General features: G+C 42.6%; 1 protein-coding gene across 5 annotated transcripts in view; it reads left to right on the forward strand.

Annotated features, from left to right (window-relative positions):
* AIFM2 (AIF family member 2, ferroptosis suppressor) overlaps nucleotides 1-19,023 on the forward strand; it is a 91,310-nt gene that overhangs the window by 24,542 nt on the left and 47,745 nt on the right. For 4 of the 5 annotated variants that reach the window (XR_015878842.1, XR_015878843.1, XM_088475346.1 and 1 more), the window contains exons 4-6: nucleotides 655-774; nucleotides 10,184-10,276; nucleotides 11,593-11,701. Coding sequence is in view for 2 of the 5 variants with exons in the window: in XM_088475346.1 (XP_088331472.1) it covers nucleotides 655-774; nucleotides 10,184-10,276; nucleotides 11,593-11,701 (322 nt within the window). In the remaining 3 variants the exon portion in view is untranslated. The remainder of the gene's footprint in view (nucleotides 1-654; nucleotides 775-10,183; nucleotides 10,277-11,592; nucleotides 11,702-19,023) is intronic. The other variant, XR_015878844.1, reaches the window with a different exon arrangement.

Here is a 19,023-nt window from a genome sequence, read left to right on the forward strand (position 1 = left end):
CTTGAGTGAAAACATCATATACGTGTGACTTTCCTTGTTTTTCACATGTATTATATACAGGAATTGAACCATATATGGACACTGTGGGCCTGATTCAGCACAGATTGCAACTATGATCGCAGCTGTGTAATCGCATGCAATGAATCTGCGAAAATATACTAATTTCTGCCACAGCTTAGCCAGAATAGAGACGCCCACTATTGTCTCCTCACATCTGTAATACCTCGCAGTCCTGCGTATACATCCGTACCATTGGAGAACATCGGGCCCTCACGCACAATTACAGCAGGTCTGACCTGTCTCAGAATTTGCAAGTCCCGTCGCACGCAGTGAGTACTCAGGCGGCGTAGGCAGTCGCAGTGGCTAATTTATGCACGCTCATGCAACGGCGTTCTGGCGGATGGCATGCCTGCGTTTCTGCAACCACTTCCCCTGTCACCAGCCCCAAACGCTCACTGTCTGTCTCTCACTCTGCGATGGATTCCAAAGTGAGTACTTAATCGTAGTGTGATCGCCAAGCATGTGCAGTACGCAACAACCGGACTAACTGCGTACGCTATTGCGATCCATGTTGAATCAGGCCCTATATCAGTTCTTTGCAAGCAGATGTTTATTCTTTGAACTATTTGTTTGTTTTGTTGTTGTTGCACACAGGAGCTTCATTTTTCCCACCTCATCATTTCAACAGGGAGCGATGGTCCTTTTCCTGGAAAATTCAACAAAATAGCTACTAAGGCTGCAGCTATTCAGTTATATGAAGATCTGGTACAGCAGGTAAATTGTGGTGTGACTTGATCATATGTATAAATCATTATAACACAGTGATAATTTCACAGCTCTGATATTTCTAAATATTAATTTACTATTCTTCTGTGTCATATTAAAATTATTGTTATTATTATTACTATAAGGTGACACAAGGTATCTGTAGTGACTTGTAAGGGGGTAGAGATAAAAACATATCAGAACTATCTGCTGCCTGCGACTTTACCCACGATGAATCGATTTTGCCAACATTTTTTTATTTTAGGTCTTCTAGTTGTATTGCTTTGCATAGGGGCCCTGTCGCGGGAGTGGCCCACGTGACCAGCAGCGCTATACAGACTGGTGGCAGCAGCGCCTTCACCCACCCCTCACACCAATGTCGCTGTGTGCCCTGTGCCCAATGCTCAGATTGCTATGTAGCCTATTCTATTCAAGTGAGCGTGGGCCCAAAGCACCTCTTCCCTTACCGGCCGCACGCATGGTGCCACACCTATCTCCTGCATTGATGATATATATTGGTGTTCCAGCTAGGGTTATTCTGCAGTGCAACGTGCGAGACTGATTTAGTAATGGTAAAATGTGATCTGCCCTTAATTGTGGTGTCCCGCTGACCTCACCTAACCTCATTCCGCTCCAGCTGTAGCACTGACCTACGGGTGAACCCCCTCTCCTGTTGCCGGCTGACAGCAGTCCGGAGACATTAGTGATTGGATAAAGGGGGCTATCCACTAGACAATTAAGTTGAACGATAATGATCGTTCAATCATTTGCAAATCGTTTGCAAACGTGTCTAAAACGACCAGCGATGCGCGTGCCCGCTGGTCGTTTAGACATCTATCATCTTTCAGACATGCTGGTCAACCTGACGATATCGTCAAGTTCAGCATGTTTCCAGATGATTGATAACCCTGCACTGAATGTCTGCTCGTTCAGTGCAGGCTCATCACACGACTGACAAACGACTGAACGATTACGTAATCGTGCAGTCGTTTTCAGATCTTGTAGTGGAAACCGCCCTTTAGGCTTTTTATGTGCTGCCTCCTCTACAATCTGGTGAGAGACAGTGTGGCAGGGTTTGTCTGTAAGCACAGCCCCTCTGTCTGTCTCCTGATAGCAAAGGATATGGCAGTGAGGCAGGGTCAGCTGGATCCCCATTGGCCAATGGGGAATCATATCCTCCTAACCGAATACCAATACCCTCAGGTGAGCAACATCAATTTTGTTTTTGTTATTACTCAGCTTTAGCTTGACGGATCGAGATGAAACAAAGGGCCTCATTTACTAACGCGTTTTATCACCAAAACAAGTGATACATTTCACTGTGTATGATAAATGCTGCTCCAGCCAATCAGCTCCCAACTGTTAGAAAAATGACAGTTGGGAGCTGATTGGCTGGAGCACCATTTATCACACACAGTGACATTTATCACTCGTTTTGGTGATAAAACTCGTTAGTAAATGGGGGCCAAAGTGCAGTAAATTTGTAGGAATATCCTCTACACCAGAGTTGTCAAACATGCAGCCCTCAAGCTGCTGTGGGACTACATACACCAGCATGCCCTACCACAGTTTTAGCATGCCCTAATAGCAAAACTGTGACAGTGCATGCTTGGATGTGTAGTTCCACTGCAGCTGGAGGGCCACATGTTTGACACCGCTGCTCTACACAATGATGCAGCTTTCATGAAAATCAGATCAGTAGTTTTTGTGCCAACTTGGAACAAATGGACACACCCAACATTCTCATTATATTAGTATAGATTACAGAGCATAGATGCAGTACATCACAGATAACATAGCACAAGTACTGTACAAAGTCAAAGTACAAAACATTATTATAACATGATACAGTAGATGAGTAAACGGGCATACAAAATGACATATATGACAAGGATGCGATTTCAACCAAATTGCATGGCAGCCAGAAGAATTCAGCATAAGATATATGAGACAGGTATGACACATGAACATAACAGTTATGCAGAATAAGATGGAAGAATGCAGCTTGACCAATATGCATCCAGAACCAATTCAGCATAACAGGGACACGTGAGGAAGACAGAGAGTGGAGAGACACGAGACCTTTCCGTAAGAGCTTACATCTTACCTTTTGGCTGCCAGGTCGGCTCTGCAGGGAGTGTGGTGCAGCAGAGGTTAGTGGATATGGGGGCTAAATCGTTGCCCTTCCCCCACTATATAATGCCACGATTACCACCATGATGGAGCAGGCTTGCAGACTTTCTGGCTGCCCCTTCCGGGAGGGAGCAGCCAGGTCGGCATTACAAGGGGGGCGTGGTCATCGTGAGGTGGAGGGGCCGGCCAGGTGATGCGTGTTTGTGGGTGGAGCGGGGGGCGGAGCCACGGGATCGCATAATTTTGCCCCCCCCCCCCCGCTACACAATGCCGATATTACAAAATGACGCGATTTGGCGTGAATCGCTTCATGGCCCCCCCCCGCTGCGGGAGTTTCTAAGGTAAGTGCAGGGGGGTTAAGAGGGGTGGGTGGCAGCCGGGAGGATTGCCTGCCTTCCCGGGAGGTTGTGAGCGGCACCCGATTTTCGGGAGGCTCCCGACCAAATCGGGAGGGTAGGCATGTATGGGGTGGAGCCATGATGATATGATTCAACACATATTGTGTGGATCCTCCTGGCCATTCCAGGAGGGTAGGCAAGTATGGCTTACATTTTAAAGTAAGGCAATAGTATGCATGGGGGGATGGGACAGCCATCTAGTTTGTAAAACTTTTGAGTTATGAAATTACAGGCTGCAGATTGTTTTGGTGGAGTCCATGGCAGGGCCATAGAGAGCTATGTAGGAGGTACTGTTGGGGCGTGGCCTAATCACGTGTGGCAAGGCTATGCCCCCTACAAAAAAGTATTAAATAATAATATTTGTGGCACCATGAATCAGTGCCATGCTCCCCTCAGCCATAGGCAGTGTGCTGGGCAGTGTGATCGCTCCTCCCTCCTTCATTATAAAGTTCAGATAGAGGAGACTGCTGCACTGCTGAGCTCAGCGGCAGCAGCCTCCCAGGACCTACCGTAGCCCAGAACACTGCAGCGTGTGCTGGGCTGGGGTGAGAGAGTCTGCTGCCACGACACTGACAGGTAAGGGGAACGGCGAACCCGGGCCCCCTCAACAAGCCCCGGGTAATTAGTACCCGCTCCTCTCCCTCTCAATATCTATAAGGCTGTAGTGTAGGATGCAAGGACAGATATTAAGGGAGGCTGTATGGCAGGCCAGCACCTGTGTGGAGTGTAGTCTGTCAGAGCCTCAGTAGTGAGTGTATGGTTCAGATACAACGTCCAATGGAGGTGAGAGTGTTCTAGCTCTGATGGCTTCTATGCAGTGCTGTTGACAGAAGAAGCCCATCCCACCAACTGACCTGAGAAACGTCAGGGGCTTCTAGACAGATGGTTGCAGCCTGAGCTGACTCACAGCTGGCTGATTTTGCTTGTGGCAGTTGGAGTCTTACAAGTAGAAATCAGCCTGTAATTCTTTATTTTATTTTTTTTTAATCATGTTTACTTTTGGAAATGTTAAAGTTTACACCCAAAATAAGGGAACATATATTTGAGACAAGTCAAATATGCATCTTCAGAATAAACAGTACAAAAGGACTGGCATGAATGAAATACAGCATTCAAAAGAAGGAACATTAAATATACAATATCAAGTACAATACAAAAAGACAATATGTAGAATTTTAACACATTCAGTGGTCTAGTGTGCAGCAGGGTAAATATAGCATATATGAAAGAAACCAAAAAAGAAATAAAAGAGAGAACAAGGTCAAAAAAAGAGCAGGGAACAGCTTTATAATATATCATGCAGGTAATCCACAGATGCAAAAACCCCTAATAGGATAATATCAACCAGACAGGTTCCTATAATTAAGGATTTAAAATACTCAGGAGCTGTCTAACGAATCACCAGTATTAGCTGTCATTAAAAGGGTGTTTTTTACACATTTTGAGACAAGCAAGTCAAAGACGCCACAGAACCCCTGATGAAGTCGTGATCGACAAAACACGTTGGGTGATTGTGGTCACAATTGACAAAGATTTATTCAATAATTCTGTTCATTATAATTGGGATAATGACAGGTTATATGCTAATAAGAAACATTTTTGTATGTATTTTTTTAATTTTAATAAAGTGTTTTGGAATGATTAAAGTGGTTTGTGTGTCTACTCTCATCTTCCATTGACTTACCATATTGATAGAAATATATAGATTATATTACCAAAGGGGATTGAAATTGTGAATATTAAGCGCTCCTCAGGTTATCATTTAGAATATATATATATATATATATATATTTATTTATATATATATATATATATATATAGTTTGTTTTATTTATGTGTGTTCTATCTATATCACTGCCTACTTAGACGCCTACCTGCTGCAGCTCTAATCCGCCGTGGTGCCGTACAAGTCGCACCTTTGGACAAGGGAGTGACCCCTTGGTTGCTGAAAATGTCTGACTGTATATGGCCATATATTTCAATGCAGTCCCTGACAACAGGCCCACCGACCACAGTAACTCACCCAGTCACCGCCCAGGAACACTTATCGGAGTTGAATGGATCGCCATGCAATTCTAATCTGTGTTCCCTGGTGGTAACCATTAGAACATATGCACAGTGCATGCTCAGGCATCCAGTGTTTTAATTGTGGCCATCTCTGAATCAGGCTCTATCTATCTATCTATCTATCTATCTATCTATCTTTCTATAAACAACACATATAAGAACACCCACCCCCCAATTCACCCCCACCCAATATGACCAAGCCCCCAAATTATGGCATATCTGAATCCCCAAACTAAGTCCCCCCCCAACTACACTAAACTACCAATCTCCCACACACCCAAAAAATGAGGGGCAATGATACCCATGTCCCCAAGGGCAGGCCGAAGAGAGCCCGGCCAGGCCCCGGTAAAAAAGGGGTGTGGCCTAATTGCGGGAGGCATGGCCATGCCCTCTTGCTAAAAAAGAAATAAACAAATAATTTTTGCAGCTCCGCGTAGCGGCGCTGCGTGCTGGTGAGGGGGACGCTGTAAGCCCCCCCAGCCCGGCGATCAGTGGGGGGAGGCGCGATCAGTGTGATCTCTCCCTCCCCACAGCCATAGGAGACTGCTCTGGCTGCTGCAGTCTCGCACTGCAGCCCAGCACAAGCTGTGTGCTGTGCTGCTGTGAGGGAGGGAGGGCGACGCCGGGCCCTTCTAGCAAGCTCAAGGAAAATTGTACCCGCTCCCCCCCTCTTGGCACCCATGCCCAAGGGACAGGGAACACCCAGCCCAGGATCAAGAGACGAGCACAGTACACACCAAAACAAAAGGATAAACTTGCATAACAGCAATAGAGTCAACCACGGAACAAACCCAGGGTGCAGCAGCATAGTAATTAAAGAAATTGTACAGGATATAACAGTAATAGAATCACAAAACATGTGTACGTACCAAAGCAGCAGTAAAACTGAGTAAGGAGCGATAAAATTAATGACTCAATTATTATTAAATCAGTCAGGGAGGATCATCCCTCTCCATGGGCCATAGGTGATGCCATGCCGGGACATCTTGGAGAAAGTCAGGGAAATGAAAGCGACCCACCAAGGACATCCTAAAGCAGGCAGAAGAAAACAAAATGGAAAGCTGGAGACCACGAAACTGACTCTGTACTTAGAGTAATTGGAAAGAGAATTTTTGGAGCACCGCAGAAACAACCTGGAAGACTGTTGTCTTATGATGACTACATACCAACTGGCTCCTGACTCAAGCTAGGCAAAAAGAGCATCAGGATCTTTGTAATCCAGAATTTTAACAATAACTGATTTCAGGAGACTTTCCGGACGAAGGGACTGTATAGGTACATGACAGGCCCAGGCAACAACAGACTGAGGAGTATAGGAGCCATTTGTAGAAGAAGGTATCAACCAGGATTCCAGGATCTGCACAGATGGAGTCCCCTCTGTTATTTCAGGTGAAGCAGCTGTGTTGATAGTGTTACGGCATAGATCTTGACAAACAGAGAACAATTCAGTATGCAGCTCTGCCACTCTGAGGATAGCTTGGAGAAGCTGCTCCATGGTGACCACAGGTTATTCAGGGAAAAGAGAAGAGAACTGCACAGGGCTCAAAAACATTAGAAGCACAACCGCAGGTTCAGCAACACCACAGCCCTTACTCTGCAGGCAAAATCTTCAGCTCCGGAGCCAGGAGCCTCATCAGATACACCGGCTGAAATCCAAGATGGCGGCCAGTGGGAATCGCGGATCCGCAGAAGCCCCCAAAGGATGCCAAAATGACCTGGACAGTGTTCTCCACCTCTTCACCTGCCCAAAAGACCAGTCAGGAGTCAGCTGCAGCGGACACCGGGATCGGATCCAAGACGGCGCCCACCACTAGGAGCGCCTGCAGTAACAGTAAGGGAGCATAGACAAGCTGCAGGACTCCCAAAGCCTGTAGAGGTAAGTATACAGTAGGTATAGAGTTCCAAAAACTGTGTAGGGTAGTGAGGATAGCGCTGGGAGGCGATGCTGCTTGGCTAGGATTACCAGCCCATCATCTGCACTGCTGCCACCCCTTCCCTTACCCTGATCTCATACCTTGAATTCTTGTGGGGAGGGGTCTGGAGGCCGGATATGCTCAAGTCCAGAAGGTGACTTCCGCCCTGTTCAGGGGAAGCTGCACTCCTTGAGCCGGCCCTGAGGCCATCGGCCCTTCTGGCATTTGCCAGAAGTGCCAGATGGCCGGTCCGGCCCTGATCCACAGTAAAAAAAATTGCGGTGTGTATGAATTTAGTATGGTTCTTACATTTCTCTTATGTAATATACTTTATTATGAATCTATTTTTATCTATATATTTAGTATGGATCCGGATTTTGTAGGTGTGCATGTGTGGTAATATTGTGGATCCGGCTCTTCCAATAAATTTAGTATGGATCCGGAATTTACTCTCTCCCATAATAACTCTCTCATAGCTACTGCACTATTTGAACTTAGATTTGTTCGTTTTCCCGCTCTGACTTCGGCTTGGACTGCAGTACAAGCATTCCAGCCATGTTCAGAGGGAGAAATATGTGAAATTCATCTTAAAGCCATGCAAGGATCCATCTTAGCCACCCTACACCTCTATATACAGCCAGGAAGAGCTTGAGACGTCAGCAGCTTTACACTGGATGGTGTTTACAGTGGCAATACATAGTTATGTTAATATAAAGGCAGATAACCCTTTTTATAATTGATAATATTTAGATATCAGAACTTAGACTCAAAGAGGAAGTGAAATATGCTTAATTCAGCACCAGTTTTTCCCAACTCCATTATGGAAACTATAAACAATAATTATTTTCACTTTATTTTTCCTTTAAAGCTGCGTACACACTTAGCGATGTGTACCCAATGCCGATGTCGCGTGCGGCGGGACCTGGCATCGGCAAGTGCATACATATCATCTAGTGCATACCCGGCATAAGTGTCCTCTAAAAGTGTCCTGTAAAGAATGCTAAAGCTATTCCACACAGACAAGTCGCTATATATTATTCGTATTTCTTTTTAGTAAGAGTAGACACTATAGGGCTGGTCATGTAGAATGGCCGTCTGAACTGAGACGTCGGGACCACTTAGACTGCGTCTGCGATCCCGTATGTAGATAATGATATGCCCAGACAATGGCAGGGACCCACCTGTGTTTTTTACCTCCCCCAAATGATCCCTGACTGTCAATGACTTTGCAAGGTAATCCTCACTGTGACCTGCATTGCAAAGGGACCTTGGTGCGTGCACACCGTAGCGCATTCGCAGTCAACCGATAACTGCTCATCTGCGTAAATATCGGAATAGCGTTCATCTCTGAATCAGGTGCAGTGTTCTTAATAGAGTAGTGACACCCAGTGGCCAAATTACCTATGTTCGCCGTTTATAATTTGCCTGGGTAAGATCTGTATGGTGACTGGTACCCCATCAGGACTCAGGTACAGGTAGGTAAAATAGTAACCATATAATAAACACTTTTTAGTTCACTTCAAAGCAAGTTTGACATAAGACCAGCCTTATATTAGAGAATTGGGATACAGAGAAGTTGACATTACACCTTTATACTTCATGTAACATGGAGTGTTCTTTTATGATCATATCTGTTTCTGTTGGAATTCCTGTCTGATTTCTATCAAGTAATGTTGAAAAGAGGAGACATCTCTATTGATCTACAGGCGTTAATGTGTTGCCTTGGTAACGGTCTAAAGAGAACTGTAGTCAGGTAGAAAATGTCACTAGAGACTGAGGTATAATAATGATAAGATTAGACATTGTACAGGATGTGGATATATTTTATCATGTAACCTTCTCTTGCTGTGACTTGGATATATAAATGCTTTATGCGTGCAGAATGCCTCCTCATTCTCCATTTATTAATGATACTAGTTTTAAGTTGCAGTCGATGCAACTTGAAAAAAGCTGCAGACAGCTAGAGGCTAACTGCATTAGTTTTAGTAGTGATAGGATAAGATTATGGGGTCTATATACTAAGTAGTGTTATGAGACAGAGTGAAAAGTGATAAGTCTGTGATAAGGTGCCAGCCAATCAGCTCCCAACTGTCATTTTTCAAACACAGCCTGTGAGATAACAGTTGGGAGCTGATTGGCTGGCACCTTATCACAGACTTATCACTTTTCACTCTGTCTCATAACACTGCTTAGTAAATAAACCACTATTTCTTTTATAATGTCTGCTTTGCAGCAGCACCAGGGGTTAAGGGTACAGCAAAGTAAAAGCGGGTCAGTGCTTTTTGAATTCACCACACCATACATTGGGCCTAGATGATCATTTATGATGGCCAGCTAATGATTTTAGAATGATGATCATGTTGTTTCAGTCCCTCATGGCTTCGCATTGCACTATTGCATTATGACTTGCTGACCTCTAGGGTTTCTGAAAGGTTAATGGCAATGGGCCACCTGGGAACCGTTTGCTTACTGTTTTATGACCAATACAAGTATATTGAATATGGCTCCATCAGCCACTATTCATGGGATAGAAAATGTGAAACTAGTAAACGTTCTGTATTCCATCTTCTTGCACGATTCCGTCTATTCCCATCTTAGCACTGTGATAACTGTGATGGTCGCGCTGGACATTTACTGGGAACCTGCAGGGTGGTAAGCCATTCTTCGTACAACATATGTGGCTCAGTAGTGGTATCACTGTAGACGCATGCTTTCAGGGAATCGTCCTAGGTGACTAGCCAGATGCTACACCAATGATACTGTGTTATTCATCTACACTCTGACAATAATAGATATATAAAATGTTGGTGTAGAATGTTCTTCATCATGAATTGTTCTAATTAATATTTTTTTCTCCACTTTCCAGTGCTAATGGTATTTCTCTTTTTTATTATTATTTTTTTTAAGATTCAGAAGGCTGAACGTGTTGTGGTTGTTGGTGGAGGCTCAGCCGGAGTAGAGATGGCTGCAGAGGTGAAAACAGATTATCCGGAGAAAGAGGTAACAATTTCTAATTATATTTCCATCTTTCATTCTAGTTATAGGGGTAAGCTCCCACCAGGAGGGAACATCAAGGAGAATTGACCAAATATTACAGAGGTTGTGCTGTTTAGTTTTCGTTTTGTTTGTTTGTTTTCATTTAGCTCCAATTGTTATGGTAATAAGATTTAATTATTTAACTGGTACTTTAGCCAATTTTCTGATATATAATTGGATTGGTAAATGGAGAGACCCCATACAGACAGGCGGCCTGACCCGGCACTAATGCTGGGTCGATGATGTCATCTGGATCACGTGATGAGCCGGCGCTTGAAGATGATCTCACCTCCAAGCTCCGGCTCTTCCTAAGCAGAGAATGGGACCTGGGTTACCCATTCACACTGCATCACGAGCAGGATCGAACACGTGTTCAACCCTTCTCGTGACCAGGGTTGAAATGCAGAGTTAGTCGACCCGAGTTTTTTTTCAACCTGTCCCTTTCACACTGCGCAGTAACCCGGAGTACTGTGCGCTCACGTGCAATAACCTGGGTTATTGCTGCTAGTGTAAAAGGGGTATGAGAGGTGCACTGCTATAGACCATCAGTAGGATCAATAAGGAGACCAATATGTACATATATGTCCAGGGCAGTGCTAGGTTGTTCTGCTGCTTCCCCAGGCTCCCAGACTTGCTCCCATGCCCTGGAATGGTGCATACAACTGAAATTAAAACATTCAGCTCAGGCAGGATGGTCCTACTGCCCCATCTAATGGCTTACTGTGATCACTGGTCCTGTATATGCTGGAATTATGACACAATACACTTTGTATGACGCATATTAAAGCTGGTTAAGTGCTAATTATGCTCTTTTCATGGACTGGACACACTCGCTCTAAAATTAAGCATTTGGAAACCCCCCTCTAGAAATCCTTGGGTCGCCACTGTCTCTTGCCAGCTTTATAGTCACAATATGTGTATATGCTGGTTACAATACAATCAGTCAGTATGAAAAAGAAAACCACTGGGATAATCCCCATTGGGTTGTGTGAAGTTATCACCTAGGCTCTGGCCTGCAAACTGGACAAATCCCAAAAGATGAAATGTGTGCAGTGCAGTGTGACGAAATGTGTGCAGTGCACCCTAACTTGCTTAGAGACCTATCCACCAAAGTCCTGCATTACATTTTGAGTTCACAGAGATAAGGTGTAATACAAAGTTCTGCTTACCATTGGTACTGTGTTAACTAAATCTACTAGGCCTACAGAAGGCTCTGAAGGTCCAGCTCTCTCATACTATGACTAGTTAATCATCAGATATTTATATTTTTCACTGCATAGGTTACATTGATACATTCAAAAGTTGCATTAGCCGATGTGGAGCTGGAACCCTGTGTCAGGGAAGCTGTGAAGAATATCCTCCTGAAAAAAGGAGTAAAGCTAGTATTGGGTGAGCCACAATTTTATCTATTTATAATATATAAGCTGGCAATGTTATTTTAGCTTAGGGTTGCTCGACTAGGCCAGAAACAGCCCACAAATCCTTTGTATTGCAATGCAGCATTTTCATTAGCCATAGTAATTTTAGTAAATGAGGACCTCATTCAGAGTCGGTCATAGCGGCCGCACGGTCGTACGCATCCGATGTTTTTCTTTCTGCACCTGCGCACGGCTAGCTGTGCGCATGTGTGTACGAGCTCTACCGATGCAAAATACTGTCGGTCGTAGGGCTTCCGAAATGGAAGTGGCTTGCGAAAGTTGATTGACAGGAAAGTCCGTTTGTGGGTGTATACGGGGGTGGTGGTCTGCAAACGAAGGCGTTCTTCAGCGTTTCCAGGCATTTTAGGGGAGTGCATAAATTATCTGCTTCATACGACCATGAATTGCGGATGCATGACAACGTCACTCTATGAACAGGATGATCGTCCAGGCTAAGGTAGGCAAGAAGCGTCCGTAAGCCACAACAGTACAATCGTTAATCCGATGTTACTTGTGATGTTTCTAATTGGAACCACACAAACCAAGCAGCTAAGATTGGTGCATTGTAACTATTAACACTGCTAATTACCTTGTAAATGATTTCACTTGCGTGTGCATTAGGGAATTCGTAACACAACTGTTTATTTGTGCTTTTTTAACTTATGTTTTTCTGGCATTTTTTAAAACATAGCATTGTGTTTTGCGTAGCAGCCTTTTCAGATACCATACTTTTTAAACCATTTATACATTGATATAGTTAAATATAGAAATTTTGTTAATAAAATTTTGTTTTTTTTAGGAAATTAGCCTTTAATCACAATTTTAGTTACAATTGTTAGGGCAACATTTGCCTATAAATAAAAATAAAAAATAAAAACCACAATTCTAAAATTAAAATAAAAAAAAATAAAAAATGAGCTTGAGACATTGGTGACAAGAAATATGGGGACTGGACAAGAGGTGAGGGAGGAGATATCCAGGGCTACTTGCGTCATTTGGGCCGGCTCAGAGGAAGAGGTAAGCTACGGACAGCCGACTGGCGTGTAACCCGCCGACTGGCCTGGCCAGAGGTAGATGGTATTTCCTCAGGCCTAGGCATAGGGCTCTCCATACTTGCGGGGGTGGCTGTTGGGCTGCCAGAGGTGGTGGTCCTGGGAGAAAGATAATTGACAACAAGCTCATAACAAGCTGATCGATAGTCCATGTAAACATGACATGTGACCATCAAAACAACACATACGGCCACAAACATCAGAACATAATTAGCATACAACGACTGACAGCGCCTGACTATGACTGTCTCGGTCGTTAGATCAGATCAGTTGGTAGCTAGAGGAGGTGCAGTGCTAACGAATGGGCGTCACTTTGTTTACGATCGACCAGCCGTATGATCGCTTCCGTTTATGATTTTGCGGCCGAAGCCCATACGACCGTGCAGCAGCTACGACCGACTCTGAATGAGGTCCTGAGTCCTTACTGTATTTTGTTTTGGTGGTATTTGGCCTTATCTTGCAGTTCTAAAATTTGCAACATAGGACACAATGATAATTGAGAACAAGAGCTTTCACACATGTAGCTCATAAGTTACTTTCGCTAATATCATCCCAGTATGGTCTGGGCCTCTGACTTGTGTGTATACAATACATACACACACACATATTATATATATATATATATATATATATAGCGGGTCAAATCGGTGTCACTCTTCGGGCTTGAAATAAACAGGACATATACACAACTGCCAGACGTGAAAGTCAATGTTTCGAGTTTAATCACTCGTCATCAGGACATACAAATATGAAGTGAAATTTTACCTTATATACCCATCGTCTCACCAGGTGTGCCTGGAAGTCACCTGGGTCAGCATCCGGCTGCCGTTCCGTCTCCGGCGCACACCGATGACGTCATTGGCAGCCGACGCGTCACCAAGGCAACCAGACTCACTCAACACATGTGTGATAATCATAATACAAAAGACATGTACAAACACTTAATAAAAGCGCAGTTAAATAAACATGGATTAAACAATGTGCTGTGCGACAGTAACTAATACCAAAAGATCACCAATTAGTTAAAGATGCCAAATATACTAAGCCAATAAATCCTATTCGATTAATTTATGCATATAAACACTGCACCTCAATAGTTGATCCCATTGGTACATATAAACCGTCTCCCAATAATATATTGATAAAGATACCATTGTTATTGGCTACAATATTTATAGTATAGCAGTATAATATAATTAATCAGAAAAAAGATGTAAATGTTAGATGATCGTTCAGCCCCTTAGGTTTAACAGTATCTAAATAGTAAATCCATTTCGTTTCCAATTGTAATAATGATCTATGACGATCTCCTCCCCGTGGATTCTCAGGTACATTAACGATAATCATGTGTTTAAGATTAGCCATGTTATGTTTTTTCTCAAAGTAGTGTCTTGCCACCGGTTGTTCAGAAGGTTTACCACTGAGAGCCAAGCGAATGGCAGACCTGTGGAGTGCCATTCGCTCCTTAAAGGGGCGAATGGTTTTGCCCACATAACAGAGTCCACATGGACATTTAATCAAATAAATGACATAAGAGCTAGAACATGTCAAAGGATATCTTATAGTATATTTACGTCCCGTATAAGGATGTGAGAAAAATTTACCAGTTATCATATGTCCGCACGTAACACACCCTATACATTTATAACACCCCCCGCATTTCTTTTGAGTGCCCGCAGGGATAGTAATAAGATTAGTAATATCAGATTTTACCAATAAATCCCTCAAATTTTTGTTTCTCTTTAGGCATGGGCGTATAGTAAGATGTTTAAGACTCCTGAGATCTTTATCTTGTTGTACAATAGGCCACAGAGATTGTGTAGTTTTATTGATAATCTTGTTAGCCACATTGTATTTACGTGGCCAATTGATCTTGTTGTCATAACTGTTGTTCAAATTGTTGCTTTTTTGCAAAAGATCTTTTCTAGATAGATTATCAACTCTAGCTCTAGCCTGTTTTAAAGAAGCGGTAGAATATCCTCTTGCTCTAAATTTATTGTGCATATCTTGGAGATCTTTCTCAACCCTATCTGGATCACTAGTGATTCTTTTAACCCTGACTAACTGCGAGTAGGGCAAACTATTTATTGTGGTCACAGGGTGATGGCTAGAAGCCAAAAGGATCGTATTTTGATCCGTTGGTTTAGTGTATATAAAAGTATTGAGCTTGTTCTGTTCCTTGTATATAGTAACGTCCAAAAAATTAACCTGTTCAAGACTGAGATTGAATGTAAATTTAATAGGACAGTTACTACTATTGATCTCTTCCATTAGTGTGATAAAATCACTGTGGTTACCTTTCCAAAATAGGAGCACATCGTCTATATAGCGACAGTAAAAGATGATGTTATCCCTAACATCCCTATTGAAATATAATTTTTTTCTCTATAGTGAACATGTAACTGTTCGCATAAGCCGGGGCCACATGTGAGCCCATGGCACAGCCAGTGCGTTGGAGAAAAAATTGACCATTGAAATAGAAATAATTCCTGTATAACACCTGTTCTAATAGAGACATAAAAAAAGGTGAAATCTGGGCCTTTGTATAAGCTGGTATTGTACAGTAGCTCGTAGGTGGCTTTCATACCATCTTGGTGTGGTATGTTCGTGTACAAGCTAGTAATATCTAACGTGCACATCCAAGTATTAGGTGGTAAGTCCCCCAGTTCCTCTAATTTGTTCAATAACGTGGTGGTATCTTTTAAATATGTGGGTTCTGCCTGTACACATGGCTGTAAGTAATGATCTAAATATTTAGAAATTGAACTGTATAGACTGTCCCTAGCCGAGATAATCGGATGGCCTGGAGGTCTTTCCAGGTTTTTATGAATTTTTGGGACACTATATAGTAATGGCACTTTGGGAAAGTCCGTTTTTAATAACTCCTTAGTATCTAAATCAATGATTTTATTGGTCAAAGCTTCATTCAGAGTAGAGTCCAAGTAATCTTTAAATCGGCCGGTAGGATCAGCATCTAATTTCATATAAACTGGCGAATCAGCTAGTTGTCCATCAATGTCCTCAATGTAGTATGAGAGGTCTAATAGAACAATTCCACCGCCCTTGTCAGCCGGACGGTAAACTACATCCCGATAAGAGCTCATGTCCTTGATGGCTTGTTGTTCTTCACATGTGAGGTTGTACCTTAAAGGGGGCTCCCTGCTGATCTGTTCTAGAACTTGCATATCAAGGATTTTCATAAAACTTTGTAGAGAGATATTATTAGATGGGGGGTCAAAGTTTGATTTCTTCTTAAAGTCTTTAATGGGCATTGTAGTCGATAACCTGTCTTCTTTTCCAAAGTATTCTTTCAACTTGAGTTGTCTGTATAACAGACTTTGTTCTATTCTCCACTCAAGGTGATTAAACTTAGTGGTGGAAATAAAGCTCAATCCTTTATTTAGAACTTGTAGTTGTATATCTGAGAAAGTTCTGGATGACAGATTAAAGACTGTACTTATTTTTTCCGTCCCCTGCCCTTGCCTCTTGTAATGGCCTCGGCGGCATTGGCCCCCTCTCCTTGTGGATCTATGTTTCTTCCTCGCCCAGCACGAGTGGGGGGCGCCGATGTGTGTGTGCACCTTTTGTTGGTTGTTGGCTGTCCTCTCCCGATGAGGTATATGCCTCACTGGACGTTTGTACATCTCTCCTGGAGTGATATTTACGGGGACCAAAATGTCGTGGTCTCCCTGGCTGCTTGTTAGAGCCATTCAACCAACGATAGACCCGCTGTTCCACATAATCCTGATTAACTTTTTAAAATTTCTGTTTTCTGAAGTTAACAAGATCCAGTGAGGCATATACCTCATCGGGAGAGGACAGCCAACAACCAACAAAAGGTGCACACACACATCGGCGCCCCCCTTTAGGGGTGAACACTCGTGCTGGGCGAGGAAGAAACATAGATCCACAAGGAGAGGGAGCCAATGCCGCCGAGGCCATTACAAGAGGCAAGGACAGGGGACGGAAAAAATAAGTACAGTCTTTAATCTGTCATCCAGAACTTTCTCAGATATACAACTACAAGTTCTAAATAAAGGATTTAGCTTTATTCCCACCACTAAGTTTAATCACCTTGAGTGGAGAATAGAACAAAGTCTGTTATACAGACAACTCAAGTTGAAATAATACTTTGGAAAAGAAGACAGGTTATCGACTACAATGCCCATTAAAGACTTTAAGAAGAAATCAAACTTTGACCCCCATCTAATAATATCTCTCGACAAAGTTTTATGAAAATCCTTGATATGCAAGTTCTAGAACAGATCAGCAGGGAGCCCCCTTTAAGGTACAACCTCACATGTGAAGAACAACAAGCCATCAAGGACATGAGCTCTTATCGGGATGTAGTTTACCGTCCGGCTGACAAGGGCGGTGGAATTGTTCTATTAGACCTCTCATACTACATTGAGGACATTGATGGACAACTAGCTGATTCGCCAGTTTATATGAAATTAGATGCTGATCCTACCGGCCGATTTAAAGATTACTTGGACTCTACTCTGAATGAAGCTTTGACCAATAAAATCATTGATTTAGATACTAAGGAGTTTTTAAAAACGGACTTTCCCAAAGTGCCATTACTATATAGTGTCCCAAAAATTCATAAAAACCTGGAAAGACCTCCAGGCCATCCGATTATCTCGGCTAGGGACAGTCTATACAGTTCAATTTCTAAATATTTAGATCATTACTTACAGCCATGTGTACAGGCAGAACTCACATATTTAAAAGATACCACCACGTTATTGAACAAATTAGAGGAACTGGGGGACTTACCACCTAATTCTTGGATGTGCACGTTAGATATTACTAGCTTGTACACGAACATACCACACCAAGATGGTATGAAAGCCACCTACGAGCTACTGTACAATACCAGCTTATACAAAGGCCCAGATTTCACCTTTTTTATGTCTCTATTAGAACAGGTGTTATACAGGAATTATTTCTATTTCAATGGTCAATTTTTTTTCCAACGCACTGGCTGTGCCATGGGCTCACATGTGGCCCCGGCTTATGCGAACAGTTACATGTTCACTATAGAGAAAAAATTATATTTCAATAGGGATGTTAGGGATAACATCTTTTACTGTCGCTATATAGACGATGTGCTCCTATTTTGGAAAGGTAACCAGAGTGATTTTATCACACTAATGGAAGAGATCAATAGTAGTAACTGTCCTATTAAATTTACATTCAATCTCAGTCTTGAACAGGTTAATTTTTTGGACGTTACTATATACAAGGAACAGAACAAGCTCAATACTTTTATATACACTAAACCAACGGATCAAATTACGATCCTTTTGGCTTCTAGCCATCACCCTGTGACCACAATAAATAGTTTGCCCTACTCGCAGTTAGTCAGGGTTAAAAGAATCACTAGTGATCCAGATAGGGTTGAGAAAGATCTCCAAGATATGCACAATAAATTTAGAGCAAGAGGATATTCTACCGCTTCTTTAAAACAGGCTAGAGCTAGAGTTGATAATCTATCTAGAAAAGATCTTTTGCAAAAAAGCAACAATTTGAACAACAGTTATGACAACAAGATCAATTGGCCACGTAAATACAATGTGGCTAACAAGATTATCAATAAAACTACGCAATCTCTGTGGCCTATTGTACAACAAGATAAAGATCTCAGGAGTCTTAAACATCTTACTATACGCCCATGCCTAAAGAGAAACAAAAATTTGAGGGATTTATTGGTAAAATCTGATATTACTAATCTTATTACTATCCCTGCGGGCACTCAAAAGAAATGCGGGGGGTGTTATAAATGTATAGGGTGTGTTACGTGCGGACATATGATAACTGGTAAATTTTTCTCACATCCTTATACGGGACTTAAATATACTATAAGATATCCTTTGACATGTTCTAGCTCTTATGTCATTTATTTGATTAAATGTCCATGTGGACTCTGTTATGTGGGCAAAACCATTCGCCCCTCTAAGGAGCGAATGGCACTCCACAGGTCTGCCATTCGCTTGGCTCTCAGTGGTAAACCTTCTGAACAACCGGTGGCAAGACACTACTTTGAGAAAAAACATAACATGGCTAATCTTAAACACATGATTATCGTTAATGTACCTGAGAATCCACGGGGAGGAGATCGTCATAGATCATTATTACAATTGGAAACGAAATGGATTTACTATTTAGATACTGTTAAACCTAAGGGGCTGAACGATCATCTAACATTTACATTTTTTTTCTGATTAATTATATATTA

Source organism: Taudactylus pleione, unplaced genomic scaffold (genome assembly GCF_031769625.1).
Source record: "Taudactylus pleione unplaced genomic scaffold, aTauple2 ptg000016l, whole genome shotgun sequence".
In the NCBI taxonomy this organism is placed as follows: Eukaryota; Metazoa; Chordata; class Amphibia; order Anura; family Myobatrachidae; genus Taudactylus; species Taudactylus pleione.